The sequence below is a fragment of the Spodoptera frugiperda genome, chromosome 9, assembly GCF_023101765.2.
Source record: "Spodoptera frugiperda isolate SF20-4 chromosome 9, AGI-APGP_CSIRO_Sfru_2.0, whole genome shotgun sequence".
NCBI lineage: Eukaryota > Metazoa > Arthropoda > Insecta > Lepidoptera > Noctuidae > Spodoptera > Spodoptera frugiperda.
This window is the reverse complement of record NC_064220.1, coordinates 10,348,033-10,366,464: the sequence shown is the minus strand read 5'-3', so window position 1 is coordinate 10,366,464 and position 18,432 is coordinate 10,348,033. Positions and strand designations below refer to the sequence as shown.

General features: G+C 35.9%; 1 protein-coding gene and 2 non-coding genes across 7 annotated transcripts in view; 1 reads left to right on the top strand and 2 right to left on the bottom strand.

Annotated features, from left to right (window-relative positions):
- Window positions 1-2,252: 2,252 nt before the first annotated feature.
- Window positions 2,253-18,432, bottom strand: part of LOC118271303 (apoptosis-stimulating of p53 protein 1) — a 119,136-nt gene continuing 102,956 nt past the window's right edge. For all 5 annotated transcript variants that reach the window (XM_050696094.1, XM_050696093.1, XM_050696097.1 and 2 more), the window contains 5 exons: window positions 14,478-14,515; window positions 4,367-4,511; window positions 3,903-4,030; window positions 3,421-3,638; window positions 2,253-3,247 (listed from right to left, as the gene is read on the bottom strand). In XM_050696094.1, the coding sequence (XP_050552051.1) occupies window positions 2,452-3,247; window positions 3,421-3,638; window positions 3,903-4,030; window positions 4,367-4,508 (1,284 nt within the window). In that variant the 5' untranslated portion in view covers window positions 4,509-4,511; window positions 14,478-14,515 and the 3' untranslated portion in view covers window positions 2,253-2,451. The remainder of the gene's footprint in view (window positions 3,248-3,420; window positions 3,639-3,902; window positions 4,031-4,366; window positions 4,512-14,477; window positions 14,516-18,432) is intronic.
- Trnaf-gaa (transfer RNA phenylalanine (anticodon GAA)) lies at window positions 16,041-16,113 on the top strand. Its single transcript has one exon. It is a non-coding gene; the product is annotated as a tRNA-Phe (tRNA).
- Window positions 18,280-18,352, bottom strand: Trnaf-gaa (transfer RNA phenylalanine (anticodon GAA)). The gene has a single exon. It is a non-coding gene; the product is annotated as a tRNA-Phe (tRNA).

Below are 18,432 nucleotides of genomic sequence, written 5' to 3'. Positions count from 1 at the left end.
AGAAATAATAAATAGCGAGTGCAAGTATGTATTGGTGTATGTGTGTCTCCATATTTCTCTGAGGCCGACCCTCTGAGATTTGTTCATTACACTATAAGTAAAATAAATGTATTTTATAACCGTTGTACTTACATTTGTATTATGTACACATTAATTACATAATATTATACATATGCTATATTATAACAATTATTACAGAGTGGTTCTATGTGTAACTTAGTACATTGTGTTTTAATTTATGAATTAAAAAGAAAATTAGTTTTGTGTACTGCCTAATTCGTTTAATTTTATAGGTATAGCGATACCCTGTTGTTCTTTACTTACCTCATTCTTATATCTTAGTGTAGATGATCTAACCTAGATAGAAGTAACTATTTAAACTCAAAATTGTTTGACTAAACTCTTGCAGAAATGGATAATGCTATTTTCAATGAAGGATAAGATAAATCACACACGTGATAAAATGAAATACAAACTCAGTATTTTAATTTTCTTATATAATTGGTTCATGAGTTTGATATTAGACACATTACGTACATACATCTATATGTTTTTTATCCTAAAAACCAGTTTATAGATCTCTGATAACTTCAGATAAATATCTTATAACTGACATATAGTGCAATGTTTCAATTTTGTGTCACTTTTATCTGATTGATATGTTGAGAATAAAACTGGCAAATAGAGAGATATCTTTAATACTTATATCATTTTATATGTCTAAATAGCGTCATAGGACACGAGGAGGAATTTTTGAGAGGGGAAAATCATCCAATGACTTCTCCTGCCTTGGGCGAGGCGAGAGAGAGTGTCAGAGTTTTACCGACTAAAAACCACCACGTTCCTACTCCTGGTTTTCGAGCATCGGAGCCCTCCGTATACCCGCTAGGTAGAACGCAGCTTTGGATCAGGTATCAGCCCTACTGAGCCCGATCTAAGGTGGTCTGATAGCTCACAGAGGCGCGCGCGAACGCGACGCGATATACGCACGGGTCTGGTTCTAGTCAGGTGGTGAGCTACCCTTGCTCGCCAGACCACAGATCCGCACTTACGGTGGCCGGAGATCGTCGCGCGATCCCCGACACTTGAGGATTCTCTCTCTCTCTTACCATTTTATTTTGCTTGTGTGTGATTGTACAGGCATTACAGGCGTCATTTGTTTTCTTAGTGTGAATGTTAAATGTTGCCAGTTTATGATTGTGTAAAACTCATAGGAAATTGTCACAGCAGAAAATAAAACAATTTTAGATTGATTTTAGTTTTATTTGACGATGGTTTTAACAGTCTGTGAAGACATATAAATAATCTAAGGTTTAATTATTTAAATCTTAATGAGTCTTACATCTGATTACATTAGGTAAGTCTTAGCACCATTGATGTATTGTTAGAGCACCAAATACACTTACAAATCAACTAAGTTTGTATACTATCGCTCTCTCTTACTAACAGGTTAAGAAAGAAAAGGACAGACGATGTTATTTTTTATTTTATCTACGAGACAAATAGTATTTTAAATGCTAACCGATTCGAAATAAAAGAAATGTCAATTTGATAGATTTGACATATTTTATGGAATGTCAGTGTCATTCCCATGTATTAATTAGGGATATTTTATTGCATTCACTTGAATAAACTACCAAATTGCTTTACAGTGAAATTCTTCAAATTAATGAGGTACGAAAAGGCAGACCTTCGTTAAAAAATTGACTACAAACATATATTTCCATCTCTTTCTCACTCTCAGTAAAAGAACCCAATAAGTACCACATCCTCAGTCGATCTACAAGCGAATCAGCACCTTATTATACTTATAGATAATACAATTAATATAAAATATCAGATACATGCGTGTAAATAACGTTTAAAAATAATCTAGAACATTACTAAACAACCTTTATATTTTGATGCAGGTAAACTTGAGAGATTCCTCGTTCTTTGTCTATATTTCTTGGATTATTATTGGTTGGGTAATTGCATTGTTTATGTAATTGCATAATATTTTGCCTCTCATTTCACATTTTTGTGGGATCTACTTAAAGCTAAGCAAATCCACAGGCCCGCATCGCACGCACCGCACGCAACGGATTTTAGTTTGTCTTGTATAGAAACTCATACAACTGCGTCCACTGATCCGCATCGTACGGACCGCATCATCAGCAATGCCTACATGCGATGCGTGCTTATGACATCATACGGAATGCGTACGATGCGTGCGATGCGTACGATGCCAAACGTGGGTCCGTGTGGACTTTAAATTGAAAATCTTAAACAACTTTCAATTCTATTTGAAACGAACACAAATTAATGGCGATAGGCAATTGTCTTAAGTCTATTAAAAAAAAAACAGTAAATCATTGAGGTCTGTTTACCAAGAATCATCTTATTCCTACTTACAATATGGTAATTTGAAAATAACATCTTTGGGACAGTGATTCCGATTTTAAACCTATGTCATACCAACGTGTCAAGAACGTATCCTGGACTGCCATAGGTAAATGGTTGGCTTAAGTTTGTTTGGTCTAGAACAGGTACGTAGCTGTCTTGCAGAAGAATGGGTTGACGACTCGACGCTTCATTGAGTTGTCTTTCTAGAACAGTGTTCTGCAATTCTTCTTCTTCTAATTCTAACGTCAATTCATCGAGGAGTTTCATTCTACTCTCAATCTCGCTGTCTGCTTTAGCCAATTCTATTGCATTTTCTTGCATCTCTTTAGCGGTGTTCATGAGGTCCTGTTCAATTTTGTCGAGCAGCATCGTCACTTGAGATACATTTTCGCAGCTGTTCGCTTTGTTTTCGTCCATATACCTTTTGACTTTTGCTGTTAGTCTTACAACTAATTCTTCTTCTCGGTGGAGCCGTTTGTTGACTATCGCTAGTTTTTCCAGCATTTCGATTTCTTCTCGTATTCTTGAGAGCTCGTCGGCTGACGCTTCTGAGTCTGTGTCGTTTTGTGTTTGCATTAGTCTCTCGGAATTAACTTGGCATATGTCTGTTAGTTCTTTTGTGAAGTAGTGTTCTCTCATGAGGTGTCTTTCTCGCCTGGATTTGTGTTTTGTGTGTCTTCTTGGAGGAGTGCCGCTGCCTACGCCTACACCACTGTCGCTATTGCCAGCCTGACTGTCGTTTACTTCACTACACCTGCCCAGGTCTCTCAGGTACGATTCGAGAAGGTAATTAGTGCCGTGTTTCTCCATGCGATTCTTGTGCGTCTGGTCTTCTAAGTGGTCGATGAGCTTTTCTTGTTCTCTGTAAAGATAAAATGAAATATGTAAATGTAAAAATTTTTCTGTAAATATTATTTTAGTTAATTACAATATGTAATTTATTGGTGATAAAATTAACATTTTACAGAATATTGACGTACATTTTTATGGGGCATATTATCAGAAGAATGATAATAAAGTAACATAGACTCGTACCTTAATTTATCAAGCTGTTGATGAATAGTTCTGCTTTGATGCTGTATGACTGACACGAGCCTGGCCGCTGGATCCTCGCTCCTGGCTCTGGGAGGTGGAGTGGCAGCCCTGAGACCTCGTCTCCTTCGCCGTCGAGCGCCACCTCGACTGCCACCATCACTGTCTCGACCAGAGTCATCCTCTCCACCACTTGAAACTCGTCGAAGAGCCAGACGAACCTAGGAAAGTAAGCAGAGTTGTTAGTTATCTTTATTTTATTAAGTGTTTCTTCTGTACTGACTGGAGAAAATGGTTCTTCTCGTCATAACTTAGCTAATTCTGGGGATTATACTAGAATTGACAGAACCCGTTTGATACCATCTAGTGACAGCGAAGAACCTATGCTATATACATAGTAGAAACATTAAATATAAGCAATCATACCATTAAAGTTCTTCTTGATTATAAAATCCTTGGATTTGAACTTGATTATGTATACTGACCTCATGCCTAGCATCTCCCCATGCTGCCAGGACGTGAAGAACTGGTACATCTGGTGGTAGTGGTCTCTCAACTCCTCGCCATCGTTCAGCCAGCACCCATTCACCGTGCTCGCTTAGTCCACCTCCAGCTAATCAACAAAGATTAACATTAATTTTTGAACTACACCTGTCATTTCATTTGAAAATCTCACTTCAACAGCCTATAAGTGGCCACAACTGACCAAAGGTCTCTTTTCACACGTAGACGGTTTGAGTATTAATCACCACGCTTGCGCAAGGGGATTGGCAATCTCACTTGCTTAAAAATTAAATTAATGGTGTGATAAACCCACAATCATCATCAGCTGGGAGTAGTCTTCTACTGAACAAAGGTTTCTATTAAGTTCATTACGTTGAACAACATTTCATTTGTATCTTTATGTCCCTATTACACCATGATCACTAAAACCAATCTTCATCCTTACCTTCGGGAGCGTCTTGTAGAGCTCTCACGATGTCTGCACAAGTGGTATGTGACCTCACGCCACGGACCCACAGCTTCTGACCTCGTGCCAGCACTCCGACCTCCTCGTCACTATAGTCTGATGAGGATCCCTCCATGTTCATATCCTGGAAAGAAAAGAAAGAGTTATAAATATTTTGATGCATTTTTTAGACATCTACTATCTACTATAAAAAAAAATGTGGAATAAAAGAAATAGGTTTTTATATACTGCCCAAGTTTCCCTGTCTGCTAATACGATATTTATTTAACACTATCCAAATAATATTATCCGTCACATCGATTCGTTTATGAAATTAATTCACTTCAATTACTATATTATAATGTATTGCCAGTATAATTATTGGCTTAAGCTGTAAAATGATGCATGTTTTTTTCTACTAATAAATAATAATAAATTTTTACCTAAAACTATGTAAAAGCAAGCGAAAACCTCCACAATGCTTCAGTTCAAACATACCCACTACATAATACAAGATTCTAGACTTATTCAATCTAACTTCAGCACTATAAAGATAGCTTCAACCATCAACTAAACCCTAAACCTTATCATATAAAACAAAATTGCACCCCACACTACCAAAGGGGCCATCACCCACAGGTACCGGATTCTCGTGAAAATTTCACCCTTTCGTCGGCAATAATGGCTTGGCAAACTTTGCCAACGAAACACGTAAGCCTGCATAAGTTTGCACAATTTTGGTGCCAGTCCGTGGCACGACTGGCGTGGGGTTGCCAGGAAACTACCCATTACCGGCTCCATTCGAAGCTTTTTGCATGTAATGCACTCGCAAAATGGATGTCGATTTTCGGAAATTGGTGGCTTATTTACATAATAAAAGGGTGGTTGAAGGAAATTTGTAGTAGTCTGGAAGGTGGACTTTTGTTGTGGTGCAATGCGGCAGTTAATGACAGATATTTTCAAATATCGACTGCAAAATTTGGGAGAATACGTAGAAAAACGTAGAAGTTTATTTAAAACTTGGAATAAAAAGACTTGAATCAGTTAAAAACTGAATCCTAATTTTAACCATTTTATAAAGGATATATAAAGTTTAAAGATTCTATAAAGTAGAATCCTTAATCTACCATCCCCAAACACATAAACTACCATAAAATTCTATAAAAACACCTACACATTTCAGATAGTGTAGCTTAAATCACGAATAGCGTGCCTGAACAGCTCAAAACATTATGATGGTAGACGAAAAAACCCATATACCTTCATATATTTCTAGGAACTTTCGACGTGGTGGTAATTTGGGTGGGTTGTTCGTGACAAACTACCATTAGGGGTTTCCGCCACCCCACAGCGCCCCTATACCAACCCCATTTAGGGCGATGCCCGGTGTTTTTATGTTAAATATTTTCTTATAGGGTGTCTGCATTTTTGGCGCCGTGTCGGCCATATTTCGTGATGTTAGCATAAGTTTGTAAAGTCATAATAGTCGATTCGGTTGTTACGATTTCAAAATCATTTTCAAATGTGACTCGTGTTGGTTTTTTCGACGTCTACTGGTTTTTGACCCTACCCTTTGCACGCAAAAATAACATATTTTCTTACAATAAATCACATTTTTTTTAATCGTCCAATGACTTCTCCCGCCTTGTGCAAGGCGAGAGGGAGTGTCAGACTCTTACTGACTAAAAACCAGCCCGTTCCTACTCCTGCTTTTTGAGCTGGAGCCCCAGTAACCCATTAGGCAGTCCGCAGAACAATTATGGCTGAGATTTAAATTAGTCATACTCATTATTGCACGTTATTAGACAAAAACTATTTTAAACTAACGAACTAAAATGTACCATCACGTTTTCATATAAAATACATTACCAGAATCAATCTAGATCAAATTGGTATTAACTTTAAGGCCATGAGTTGAACTTTGGAATGTTTTACCTAATGTCAGTACCTAAGTTAATAGTTGTATTAAGTAGCAAGTTGAGCTGTGGTAATTTTACAAAGTAAACCTATAATATTTATTTAAGTATTTTGTAGAACAAATGTGCTTCGTAAACTTATATATTACACCACTTTTTTCCCCTATTACTTTACTAATCTAAAAATCTCGTCGAATAGCTTCGAGCTGTATTTTAGCTTAGTACTATTTATTAGGGTGGAAAATGATTACTTCTCCCGCCTTGGACGAGGCGAGAGAGAGTGTCAGACTCTTATTGACTAAAAACCACACCGTTCCTACTTCTGTTTCTCAAGCCACCCTTCTGTCTTTTAGCTCTGGATCGGCATCAGCCCTTCTGGGTCCCAATTGTGGTTAACTAAGTATCTACCTCTATCATATACCAAATATAATTTTTTTTTTTCATTACTTTTGTTCTTTAATAATTTGGCCGTCGACTTAGGCACTAATCATTGATCAGGCTTTGAATTACTTATTTTCAATTTGTACAAATATTATCGATAAGTTATTTCCCATCACTAGCGCGCAAATTATCGGCAGTCCTTGCCGTGCGTAATAACAGAGCGAACGCCGCTCCCGCACGCAAGGACGAACAGAATTATAATGTACACACAGACAGATAATTTGGACAACAAATCCAAAAAATATATTATTACTTTCCATAGAAACAACGTTTTTTTTAAATCTAGACTCTTGATGGCCTAGAAGCTTAAGTAATCATCTAGAGAAGAGTATCTTCTTAAGTTCCCAAACCGCTGGTTAAATACGGAGATAGGGCAATCCCTCAATAGGACGTATTACGATGTCATTTTTAAAATAATATAAATATTGTGTGTATTTAACAGCAGAGTATTTATTACATGTTCCTATATTTTGATAGAAGACTGTGGAAGAATATTTATAAACAGAGGTGGATTTGCCAGCCACATAAGCCCATGATAGACGCCAGTAGTAGTCGCCGTAGTCAAAACCAGCTTGGAAGGATTATTTTTATTTTGATAGATCAACCTCTATATTATATCAACCTCTATTCTCTATAGTTACTGTAAAGAAAGTAGATTCATTATTGGTGCCTACCAATTACTTAAATTGACACACGTAATGGCTATTAATAGAGTTTCGTGTTTGTGTATTAGTAGAGCTGTAGTGTTTGTCAATAATGTACTTAGGTACCAACGATTATTGTGGGTTTTCAGGTCAATTGTTCAATATGTTTTGAAGTTTCTTATACCATAAGTTTTTAAGAGTCTGAATACGGTTAACACTATTAATTGTTTCTATGTCTAAACATAAGTCTTTAGTCTTGGTTACGATTGCTGATACTTGTTGATTAGAATTTCGTAATTTAATTAAGAATAGTCAAGGTTACCTCATCCGATTTCACTTGTAGACTTAAATAATCTATTTTTTCTATTAGAGTAAGATCCCGGGGCCCCCAGACGTTACTTATTTTTGAAGTAACGAATTTTACGGTATAGACTCTCTTCTATGTGTTTAAGAGTGTGTGTGTAGTAACTAGTTTGACTAGGCGGCCCGTTCACAGGTAGCAGGTAGAAAAGGTAGACAAAAACATAACTTACTTTTGTTGAATTTGAAGTGCTGATTTTTATATATGTCACAGAGAATATTATTAAAAATAAATATTTCATATTGACAGACCGTATGTTCGTAACAAACTAAGTATTGTAAACAAAGAAGTATGAGTTTATACTCTTCGTCAGTTAATATACAATTTGAGAGATCGGCAGCAGGTGTATCTGCTTTGAACGAAGCCTTTTCTTAGAAATGGGCGTAACACTCATCTTAAGTAGTCCATTCATAAGTTTTTTAGATGCACACCATTCGTATTTTCTTGCCAATTTTTATAATGAAGGTGGTTTAAGGCTTATTTTGTTTTATGGGTATCCTTTTCAGTCTATAAAACGTCGTAAGTATCCTCTTACTGCTAAGCTAAGACCGGCTCTCTCTGCCCGACACAGAGAAGGCAGGTAGTAATCACGCCTTTGATACGTGGTACTTAAGGTCTGAAAGATCGATTTCAAACTTATAAAACTAATAAATTATATTCTTCACGGTCTAAAACTAAGCCCGACATATTCCTCCCACCTTAATGTTTTCCTTCATTCGTATGTCAAAGATGTCTTTTTCTTTAGGGAAGCAAATCATCCAGTGACTTCTCCTTGCGCTTTTGGGAGAGGCGAGTGACGAGTGTCACTGACTAAAAATCACCCTGTTCCTACTCCTGCTTTTCGAAATATTCCGGAACCCCGGTAAACCCGTCTTAGGTAGTCCGCAGCCGTCCGTGATGTCTAAAATCTTATTATCATATTTTTTTTCCCTACCTACGTATTCAGTAATTGAGTATACCTTCTACCATTTTGGTTGTAATTCTTCCAAATTACCAAAATAACTGGTATAATTATAGCCAATGGCTTGTTTGGTGGCACGAGCCAAATAACCTAACATTATATTTTTTCTTAGAAATTATATTGAGCAGATTTTGATGATACTTGTAACTAACGACTTACTAAGTGGGTTGTTTTTTACCTGAGCTCCGGTTTACCTGGTCAAATTGAGCTTCTGTATGAATATTAATGAAACAATAACACGGCTGATCTTTTCTTTATAAGTTTAGGTTTTGTTATAGGTGAAACGGGATAACTGGTTACCGGGGCTCCGGCTCAAAGCAGGAGACTTCGAATTGGGTGGTAATTTTTTTATCAGTTTGAAGAGTCTGACACTCCCGCCTCACCCAAGGCGGGAGAAATATTTATTGGATGATATTCTCGCCCTCTTCAAAAAAAAGTGGGTTTTAGTCAGTTTTCTAGTCCTGTGACAGTCCCCTATTCGTTACTCCTTAGGCGAGAAAATTCCATTACGATTGGTCCTTGGAGTCAAAAAAATAGGTTATAGTTATGTAAGTGTTTAGTTCATAGAGTTTTGCTTTTAACGACCTGTATATGATTGTTATGCAGTTTTACCGATGATTATTACAAAGAGACGTTACACCTACATTTTGAGATGGTAGTAATATAAGTCTAAATAAACATTAATTAATTATTAATTTTCTAGGTTTATAATAGAAGGAAACAATCACAGGTTTATCTCAAAAACAGCAATAGTGATGTACCTACTTGCCTTGGCAATTTTTTATCGATAGCGACCTTTTCCCACGAATTCTCATTACATCGTCATTAGGGCCTTATCTCACCTAAGAACTGTACTTAACTACAAAGATATACGCAGCTCACAGTATTGTGTACAAAACTGACTCCCATCCGTCTACGATCACTTACAAAAAGGTGGCGCGTCGGCCCGTGAAACTAGAGAGATTTATCAGGCGAACGACGGGCTACTCATATCTGATTGAGTTTTTGTTTATTCGTCAAAGTGTTGTAAGAACATTAAAGACTTATATCAACTTATTTTTTGTCAAAAACGGCCTCACAGAAAACCGACGCGAAAGAACGTTGTGTGAGTGAGGTTACCGGAAGCCCAATTACCTTCTTTTCCAATTTTCCAATTCCGGATTTCCCAACAACCTTTAAACCACCAAGAGGCCGACAACGCACTTGTAACTCCTCTGGTGTTTCGGGTGTCCATGGGCGAATCTGATCTGATCTGGTCTCGGCATCAGGTGATTCGTCTTCTCGTTTATCGGCTTATATCAATAAAAAAAAACAAGCAATACAAACTGTGAACGAAGCGGCAACATGTATTCGTCCAATGCTGCAACGTTTACAGTTCCCTTTACATTACTTTCCGCGCATTTCATAGCCCCACTACTCATACTCATATCAATCAGCTTATGATGTTTGTCGTCGAGGTAGAGACACATTATATCGATAGTGTTTCACTTCCCTATCTATATGTGAACCTTAGTACTTAGAACTGAGTGTAAAGACAATATTATTTGTGGGAATTCATTGACCTTTCCTATTCTTCTTCCTATTTCTAGTATTAATGGGATTTCTTAATAAGTATTGCTCTTTGGTGACAGCAGACAACCCTTGTTTTTCACATTTGCCCCCTCCGCTATTTTATGGCTGAAAATTATCCAATGACTTCCCTGGCCTCGGGCGAGGTGCGAGAGAGTGTCAGACTCTTACTGACTATAAACCACCCCGTTCTTACTCCTGTCCTTCGAGCCGGATCCTCTTAAACCCGCTAGGTAGTCGTAGCTCCAGGTTGGGCATAATCCTACTGGGCCCCATCTGTGGTAGGTTGATGACTCTTCTGAAGCTACGATTTTTTTTTGTATTATTTAAAAATTTAATCATTATCAACTGATTGAATGTTAATGGCGACTTCCAACCTTGTAGGTAAATGATCAAAATTACCTACATGTTCATTAATTATTTAAAATTAAAACATTTTGATAACTACTTGAGTTTATTGACTAATTAAGTCATTAACTATGATTAATACTCCGATTGCATTCAATTTAAATATTTCGACATTTTTATGTTATCATCTTTTTTGTATTTCAATATTTTGAAGAGTTTTAGACCACCAACGTATTTGCAACTTTTAAGTATTCTATGATATTGTTGAAAAATGTTGTAGGTATAGTTAAATACATTTTTAACCAGTTACTTGTCTATTATTTTTTTAAAGGCCTTAAACTAAAAAGGGCTTTCATTTATTCATGACATTAACTTAAAACACAATATACCTATCAAAGATTCAAAAATAACCTCCGATCGCTTTAAACAAAACATCAATAATATTATATTTCTGGGCGGTCGACACCACGAACCACAAAAACGAGACAATAACCATCCGTTAGCAGTAACGTTAGATCATCTGTTACATATGGATTACAGAAGCTAACCGGCGATTATCGATGTATGGGGTAACAATCACTTCGTGACTAACTGTATCGTCTCTCGTTTAGCGTGGTGCAATCCACCAGATGATGCCATTTTGTTTTATTTGTAGGACGTTATTTAAGTAAATTATTAATTAAGTTAAGCGTGTTTTAAGTTTAAAAACGTATATATTTTATATCAAAATAAAATTAAAACTAAAGAGTTAGGGCGGCCGTACACGGACGGCTTCAAGCAGTTATAACCGACTGCTTGAAGCCGCGACGGCGCGATGAACTATAGCCATTCATTCGCTGCCGTACACACGACTGCTCGAGCAGTCGCGAACACTTCAAGCCGTCAACGGCTTCAAGCAGTCGACGCCGACCGCTCGAGCAGTCCGTGTACGGCCGCTCTAAGTCTTGAAGTTTTAAAAACGTGAGAGTCTTACTAATCTAACCCCTTCATATATTGTTAGGTGTCACCAATCTGGAGCTGTGCACTATCTAGCAAGTTTACCGGGGCTCCGGCTCGAAGGCCAGTAAGAGTCTAAAACTCCCTCTCGCCTAAAGCGGAAGAAGAAGTCATTAGATGATTTTACCCTCATAAAAAATTGGTGTCACTAATAGGTTGGCGAAAACAAGATTGACGTTAAATGTCACATATCTTATCTTAAGAGTTCCTTTAAATTTAGAAGAGGTTGCCAAAAACAAAAATAAATAAAGCACAACATAGAAATTAGTTGTGTAAGTATTGCAAATTGCAACATCTTCTGAATTTCATAACTTAGACCAATAACTCTGCTGTCTCTCATAAACAATGAGATAGGAAGTGAATCCATATATCTTGGGACAATTTGCTTTACACACATACTCCCACAGAATGTCAATATACATACGGCTAATTTGTATAGCCGTAATGCTGCATATCATGTTAAACAAACCAGTTTATCCTGATCCCGCTTTATATGATCTTTACGCAGGATAAAGGGCCAGCTTATACTGGTTTTGTATAGCTTGATAATATACGTGTATTACAATCATACTACTATTGTTTGTTCTTGTGATTAAAATAGCTATAAGAGCTCAAACGTGAGAAACTGTTCTTTCTTGATAATGTAAAATCGATCTTTGCTATAATTTGTATACTCTGACTTCTTAAACGCATAGAAAATCTATTTCGTATACATTTTAGGACATATCTAACTTGGGTTGTGTGAGTGAGGTTACCGGAGGCCCAGTTGCCCCTTCCCAATTTTCTGCATTCCCTGATTCCCCAACAACCCTTAAATTCCTAATCCCTAAAAGGCTGGCAACGCACTTGTAACGCCTCTGGTGTTTCGGGTGTCCATGAGCAGCGGTGATTGCTTACCATCAGGTGATCCGTCTGCTTGTTTACCGGCTTATCTATAAAAAAATTGCTTACACTTAAAAAGAAAATATTTTACGTAAACTGTTTTACCTATAGAAAGGGTACACCTTTGTCTAATCATTGAACGAATATTAACTACATTCTTATTCCATAATACATAATAATATATAAAGACCGTCTCTAAACATTCTATCTAATGTAATAATCGTAATAATAATTATAACAGACATTCATACATTCCACACATAATACGTTTTCACATACTTCTGTACTTATATCATGATAATTACAAGCCACGGCCTCACGTTACAGTGACGGGATAATTAATTACAATTACAAAGTAATTAGGTAATTGAATTAAGTTTATTATGTTTAGTTTTTTAGGGTACCTATTTCTGTCTAGAAAATAGTTTTTCAGTGGATAATTCAATATGTTGTTGCGTTTTACTAAAACTAATATTGAATGGAATATTTTTATCTGTAAAATAAATACCTCGTAATAAATTCTATCAATCTACTACTTTTATGTTTAAATTCGCATGCAGAGAATGTTGTGTGCATCTGTAAAAGATATGCACATGCGAGTTGTATTAGTCAGATAATTGAAAAATGTATTATATGCATATTGTTGATGTGCCTGTTGAATAAATAAATAAATAAATCAATAAAATTCTAAGATTGTGATTGTCTATAATTGAATCTAGGATATATACCTAGATACCTATTATACCTTTTATATTTTAGCATAATATTTACAATTAATTTATCATTTTAAAATTTTAAATAACATAAGAATCTTCTTAATTCTTCTTATTTCTTCTTCAATCTTCATCTCTTCTTCGCTGTAAAAGACCGCATTAGGCTAAGGCATCAGGAAATTCACGGGTATATTCAGAACTCCTGTGAATTCTCCCAGTGCCAAGGCTCAACATGGTCTGATCTTCTATTTGTAGTTCTGTGTAGATTCTTCTTCCATTTTGATTCTGCTGTTCGGTCTTCCCGCTGTGTGTTTTTGGTACAAAAAGTATTTCGATTGACTGTTTCAAATTAACTATTAGATTGCACTTGATATTACAGCATTATTATCCTACAGCATTCTTAGGAACTAAAATACATGATGATAAGGTGTGAAGGTGGTGAAGATTTAGACAGGGCAATTATAGGTCTATTTGGTTTAGATTTTGGTAGGAAATTGTCAAAGTTTTACGCAGAAAGAATCCAAACCTAATTATTGCCTTCATATATTTTACGTAAATCTTCTCATATGGGTACCATACTTTAGCTTGCAGCCATTCTGGAACTATTTAAGATATTCTCTAAAATATCGCATAATATTGTCCAGATACCTACAGTATGCCTAACGGATTGTCACCAACTAAAATGCCTAAACGCGTCACCATCAGCAGTTAGTTACGGTTACTGAGACTCAGTGGGTAACCACAACATCCGTATCATTCCACTGAGCACACAATTGGGACAAAACGCTCCCATTTCTGCCTACCCACCAATATAAATGGTCGCGGTTGCGTTGACAACGGTGTTAAACACCAAAAGTTTATACCTAATCAGTTAAAATTTTAAAATGCCGTTTCATCATCGTGACCTATTTGTGACAAAATATATGCTCATATATATGCATCATCATTATTGTGATTTTGTCTACCTATTGCTGAACAAAGATCTTCTCTTTTATGAGAAGAATTTAACATAATCCACCCACAAGACAGATGTATTGAAGCTTGCAGTAAGATTGCTTTAAATTTTGAAAACTACCTTTGGAACGTGGGTTGCAGATTTTAAACATATCCGTATTCGGAAATATTAGCTTAAATTGTAAAGTTTAAAACACATAAGCACACCATAAGAAATGGGATTATTCATTATTGGATAAGGTGGTATAAAAAAATACGCTCAAATATATGCTATAAAGCATATATTTGAGCGTTATTTACGGTTTAATAACATGTTAAAAGCTTACCTCATGTGTGACTTCTTTATGGTCTTGTTAGGTATGATCTGTAACAAAAAAAGAAAGAGATGAGAACAAATTCTTCATTACTAAACTGTCGTTGCACTAGCTTCACTTTTGTTGATAGGAAGGGGTAGGCAAAGGTGTACATTACGACACGTAATAGCGCTATACAATGTACACCCATTTTTCACTATTTGTGTTATAAGTCTCATGTAATAGGGGGTGAGGCTATTGAAATTGATACGAAAGCTTGTGTTTGATTTTCAAACACACATTATACACATATTTACCCTACCACTAAACAATACAAAACAACTGATATTACTGTAATTTATGAGTTTCCCACATAAATATGTATGAGACCGTGTCTACACAGTCATTAATGTCAAATTAAGTCAATCCATTTGTATATCTCAAAATATTCATAGTTAATATTCGATTTTGTATGCTGTATAATTTCTAGCTCAAGAGAGAAAGGATAGATGCACTAGGCTAGGTTATAGAGGGCTCCGGAGTTGAGGAGGGGGATAAATAAATGTTGAGGACCCTTTGTTTATAGAGGCTGAATAAAAATGCCGACGACCAAGTTTTTTTTATGGTATAAGCCAGTAAACGAGCAGACAGATCACCTGATGGTAAGCAATTGCCGCCGCTCATGGACACCTGAAACACTAGAGGTGTTACAAGTGCGTTGCCCGTCTTTTGGACGTTATGAATTTAAGGGTTTAAGAGATAATAATTCCAGTCTGTATCCTAAAAAGTTAGTTGCTATTTGAGGGTACCTACAACTGGCCAGGATAATCGATACACTTTAAATTTATTTATCCTAACTAAACAAACTAGTATATTATATAATTTATTCTATGTGTACATAAAAACACCCTCTTATAAAATTCATGCGTCATCATGCCATTAAATTATCGAAAGTGTGGGGGGTTGAATTGCCCTCCCCGGGCGTGGAGGGGAGGGAGTCATTGTGTATTGAAGTTATTTTTGAACAATGGAATGTGGAAAACGAGAAAGAAAAAACAAATGACATATTAGTGACGTCATTTAAATGTTGTGGAAAGAAATTTAGACTAATAAATTAAATTGGAGTGTCTGTTTTTAATAATTTTAATAAAATAACAGCATTTTACTACATGCATATGAATACATGCATTTCTGGGTTACATTACATATATACCAAAATAAAATTTTTAAAAACTATTGTCTGTCTGTCTGTTTCTACACGCTAATCTCCGAAATGGCTAGACCGATTTTGAAGGGGCTTATATTGGCAGGTAGCTGATGTACTAAGGAGTAACTTAGGCTAAGTTTATTTGTCACAAAGTCCGTAATCATTAATGAATGAATGAATAATATAAGCTAGTCATTAATATAATTCTAATTTTACTAACACAAGTGAAGTTATTGGACAATGCGGGCGAAGTCGTGTGCTTTATTATTATAATTTTGCAGATATTTAATAAAAAAAAAACAAATCAATAATTATCAATTTCTCTTATCAACTCATTATCAGTGGTAGGTAGATAAAACCAGGTTCTTAATTTTAGTTTTCATTGTATAGCCGAAATAGCTCAGTTGGGAGAGCGTTAGACTGAAGATCTAAAGGTCCCCGGTTCAATCCCGGGTTTCGGCAGAATACTCTTTTTGTAACATTTTTTAATTTTTTTTATGTACACAAGTAATAAGTTTTGAATTTCATATATTTTTCAAAGTACAAGTTTTAGGCATAAAACACAATTAGCTATCATTTAAAATCAATTGATATTTAGCATAATATCACGACATTTACTTAAAAAGATAAGCAGATATCATGTCACTATTAAATTATAAACTTTCTAAAATAAACACAAAATCCTCATAAACTCTATTTCACCCACATTTTTATCCATTTTCTATCACAACATTAGATTTCAGTCCACATTATAGTAACAAAATACATTAAAAAAAGTACCTTCTGTTCTAATTCCTTTACTCCACATAACATCAATCTATTTACTGACATAACCTATAAATTATTCACATACACCTAATACCATAAGTAATTAGGCATTAAAACTCCATCCAAACAAAAACCTACTTTAGTTCCATAGAATAAAGTCCATATTAAATCGAAGGCTTGTTTGTGGTCACTCCGTTGCTATGGTAACGAAAAAAAAACAAGGCTGGCATTATGTGAAGGCTTATTTATTCATGTCGGCTTTTAATATCAGTAGTTTTTGTTCGGATTTCCGTACGGCTGACAGTTGTGATCGTTGATAAACACTATGGGTTTGCTTTTAACGAAATATATAATATAAGTTTACATAATATATGTATCTACATAGTATATAGTTACCTGTACCTATGTGCTTTTTAATAATGGTTATTTTAGGGGTGATTTAAAAGGACATTTTAATTATGATTGCATGTATGCGATATATTTAGTGTGGCAGAGTCATGCTTCGGCACGATGGGCCGGCTTGGCCGGAGTAATACCACGGTCTCACAGAAAAACGACGTGAATCAACGCTTGCGTTGTGTGAGTGCGGTTTCAGGAGGCCCAACAACCGTCCTTCCCAATGTTCCTAATCCCCGATTTCCCAATAACCCTTAAATTCCTAACCACCAAAAGGCCAGCAATACACTTGTAACGCCTCGTGTGTTTCGGGTGTCCCTGGGCGGCAGCGATTGCCTACCACCAGGTGATCTATTTACTCTCTGCCATAGTCGTACAAGATTACAAAAATAGTATTCAAAAGTTTACTAGAACGTTAGTTCTTAATGGAAAAAGCATTATATTATTGATTACCTTCAGCCAAAAATAACACACCCCACTTTCCCCACGACCCTAGCCAAAATGGACACGAAACTACTGACCAACCTAGACCTGTCCATTATACACCTTTGAATAATAAAACCCACACCATCCAAGCCTTGGTATATCCATCAATCATTCTATATAACCTTTACAGTTTATACTAAACATACAATTTCAGTTGCGTGTCGAAATTCAAGGAAAATCACGGAAACTCACCCACACCTTACCATGAGTGACGTGTAACACCACCCTTAAATCCGGGTTGCCTTATTAAAAAAACATTTGTCGTGATTTAGGTTAATTTATTTTTATGGCAACACCGTTAACCTTTGGTTGACATTAGTGGTTGTGGATGAATGATTGAAAGAAATGTGTTTGTGGTTAATGGGTTTTGTGCATGGGATTTGGATTCTATAGGAAGTTAAGTGCTTTTGTTAAAAGTCGTTAACCATAGAAGTTGAAGAATAGTCGTTAGTCGGTACTGGTACCCACTTTATTAAAGTTATTTTTGGTATTCGATTAACGGAAAAAATAAAGGAGAATGATCAAAACGCGATCATGTTGCGTCTTAAGAATTTATTAATTAAAAATCTTATCGTGAAATATAATATTTAGTTTAGAAGCTTGGTATTTATTTAAAAGTTGTTTAAGTGACTTCAAAGTCGACATTGTGGTGAATTAGACATAAAAAAAATTGTCGAAGTAGAAAAATACACAGGCACAGGTGTTCAGTAATATACCTTTACACGTAGAAATTACTCAACTGTATCATAGGGGTAGTTTTTTATTACTTGTCATAGAGGGTGTGTTTTAATTGTGGGAAATATTAACGGTAGACTTTAACTATGGGAATTACTGTGGTACTTATTTGTGGTTTAAGTAATAAATACGTAAATTAATAAAAAAAATCTAAAAAAAAAAAAATGGCGGTGTTAACTAAAATCCCTTTAAAATACATAAAAGGTCTTGAATGAACGGTCCATTTCATCAAAAAAAGTGTTCTGCCGAAACCCGGGATTGAACCGGGGACCTTTAGATCTTCAGTCTAACGCTCTCCCAACTGAGCTATTTCGGCGATAAGATATATAGTAAAATTATCGACCAAATGTTATTTTTGCACGATAGTGTTTCTTAAACTCCGGACACTACGGTTTT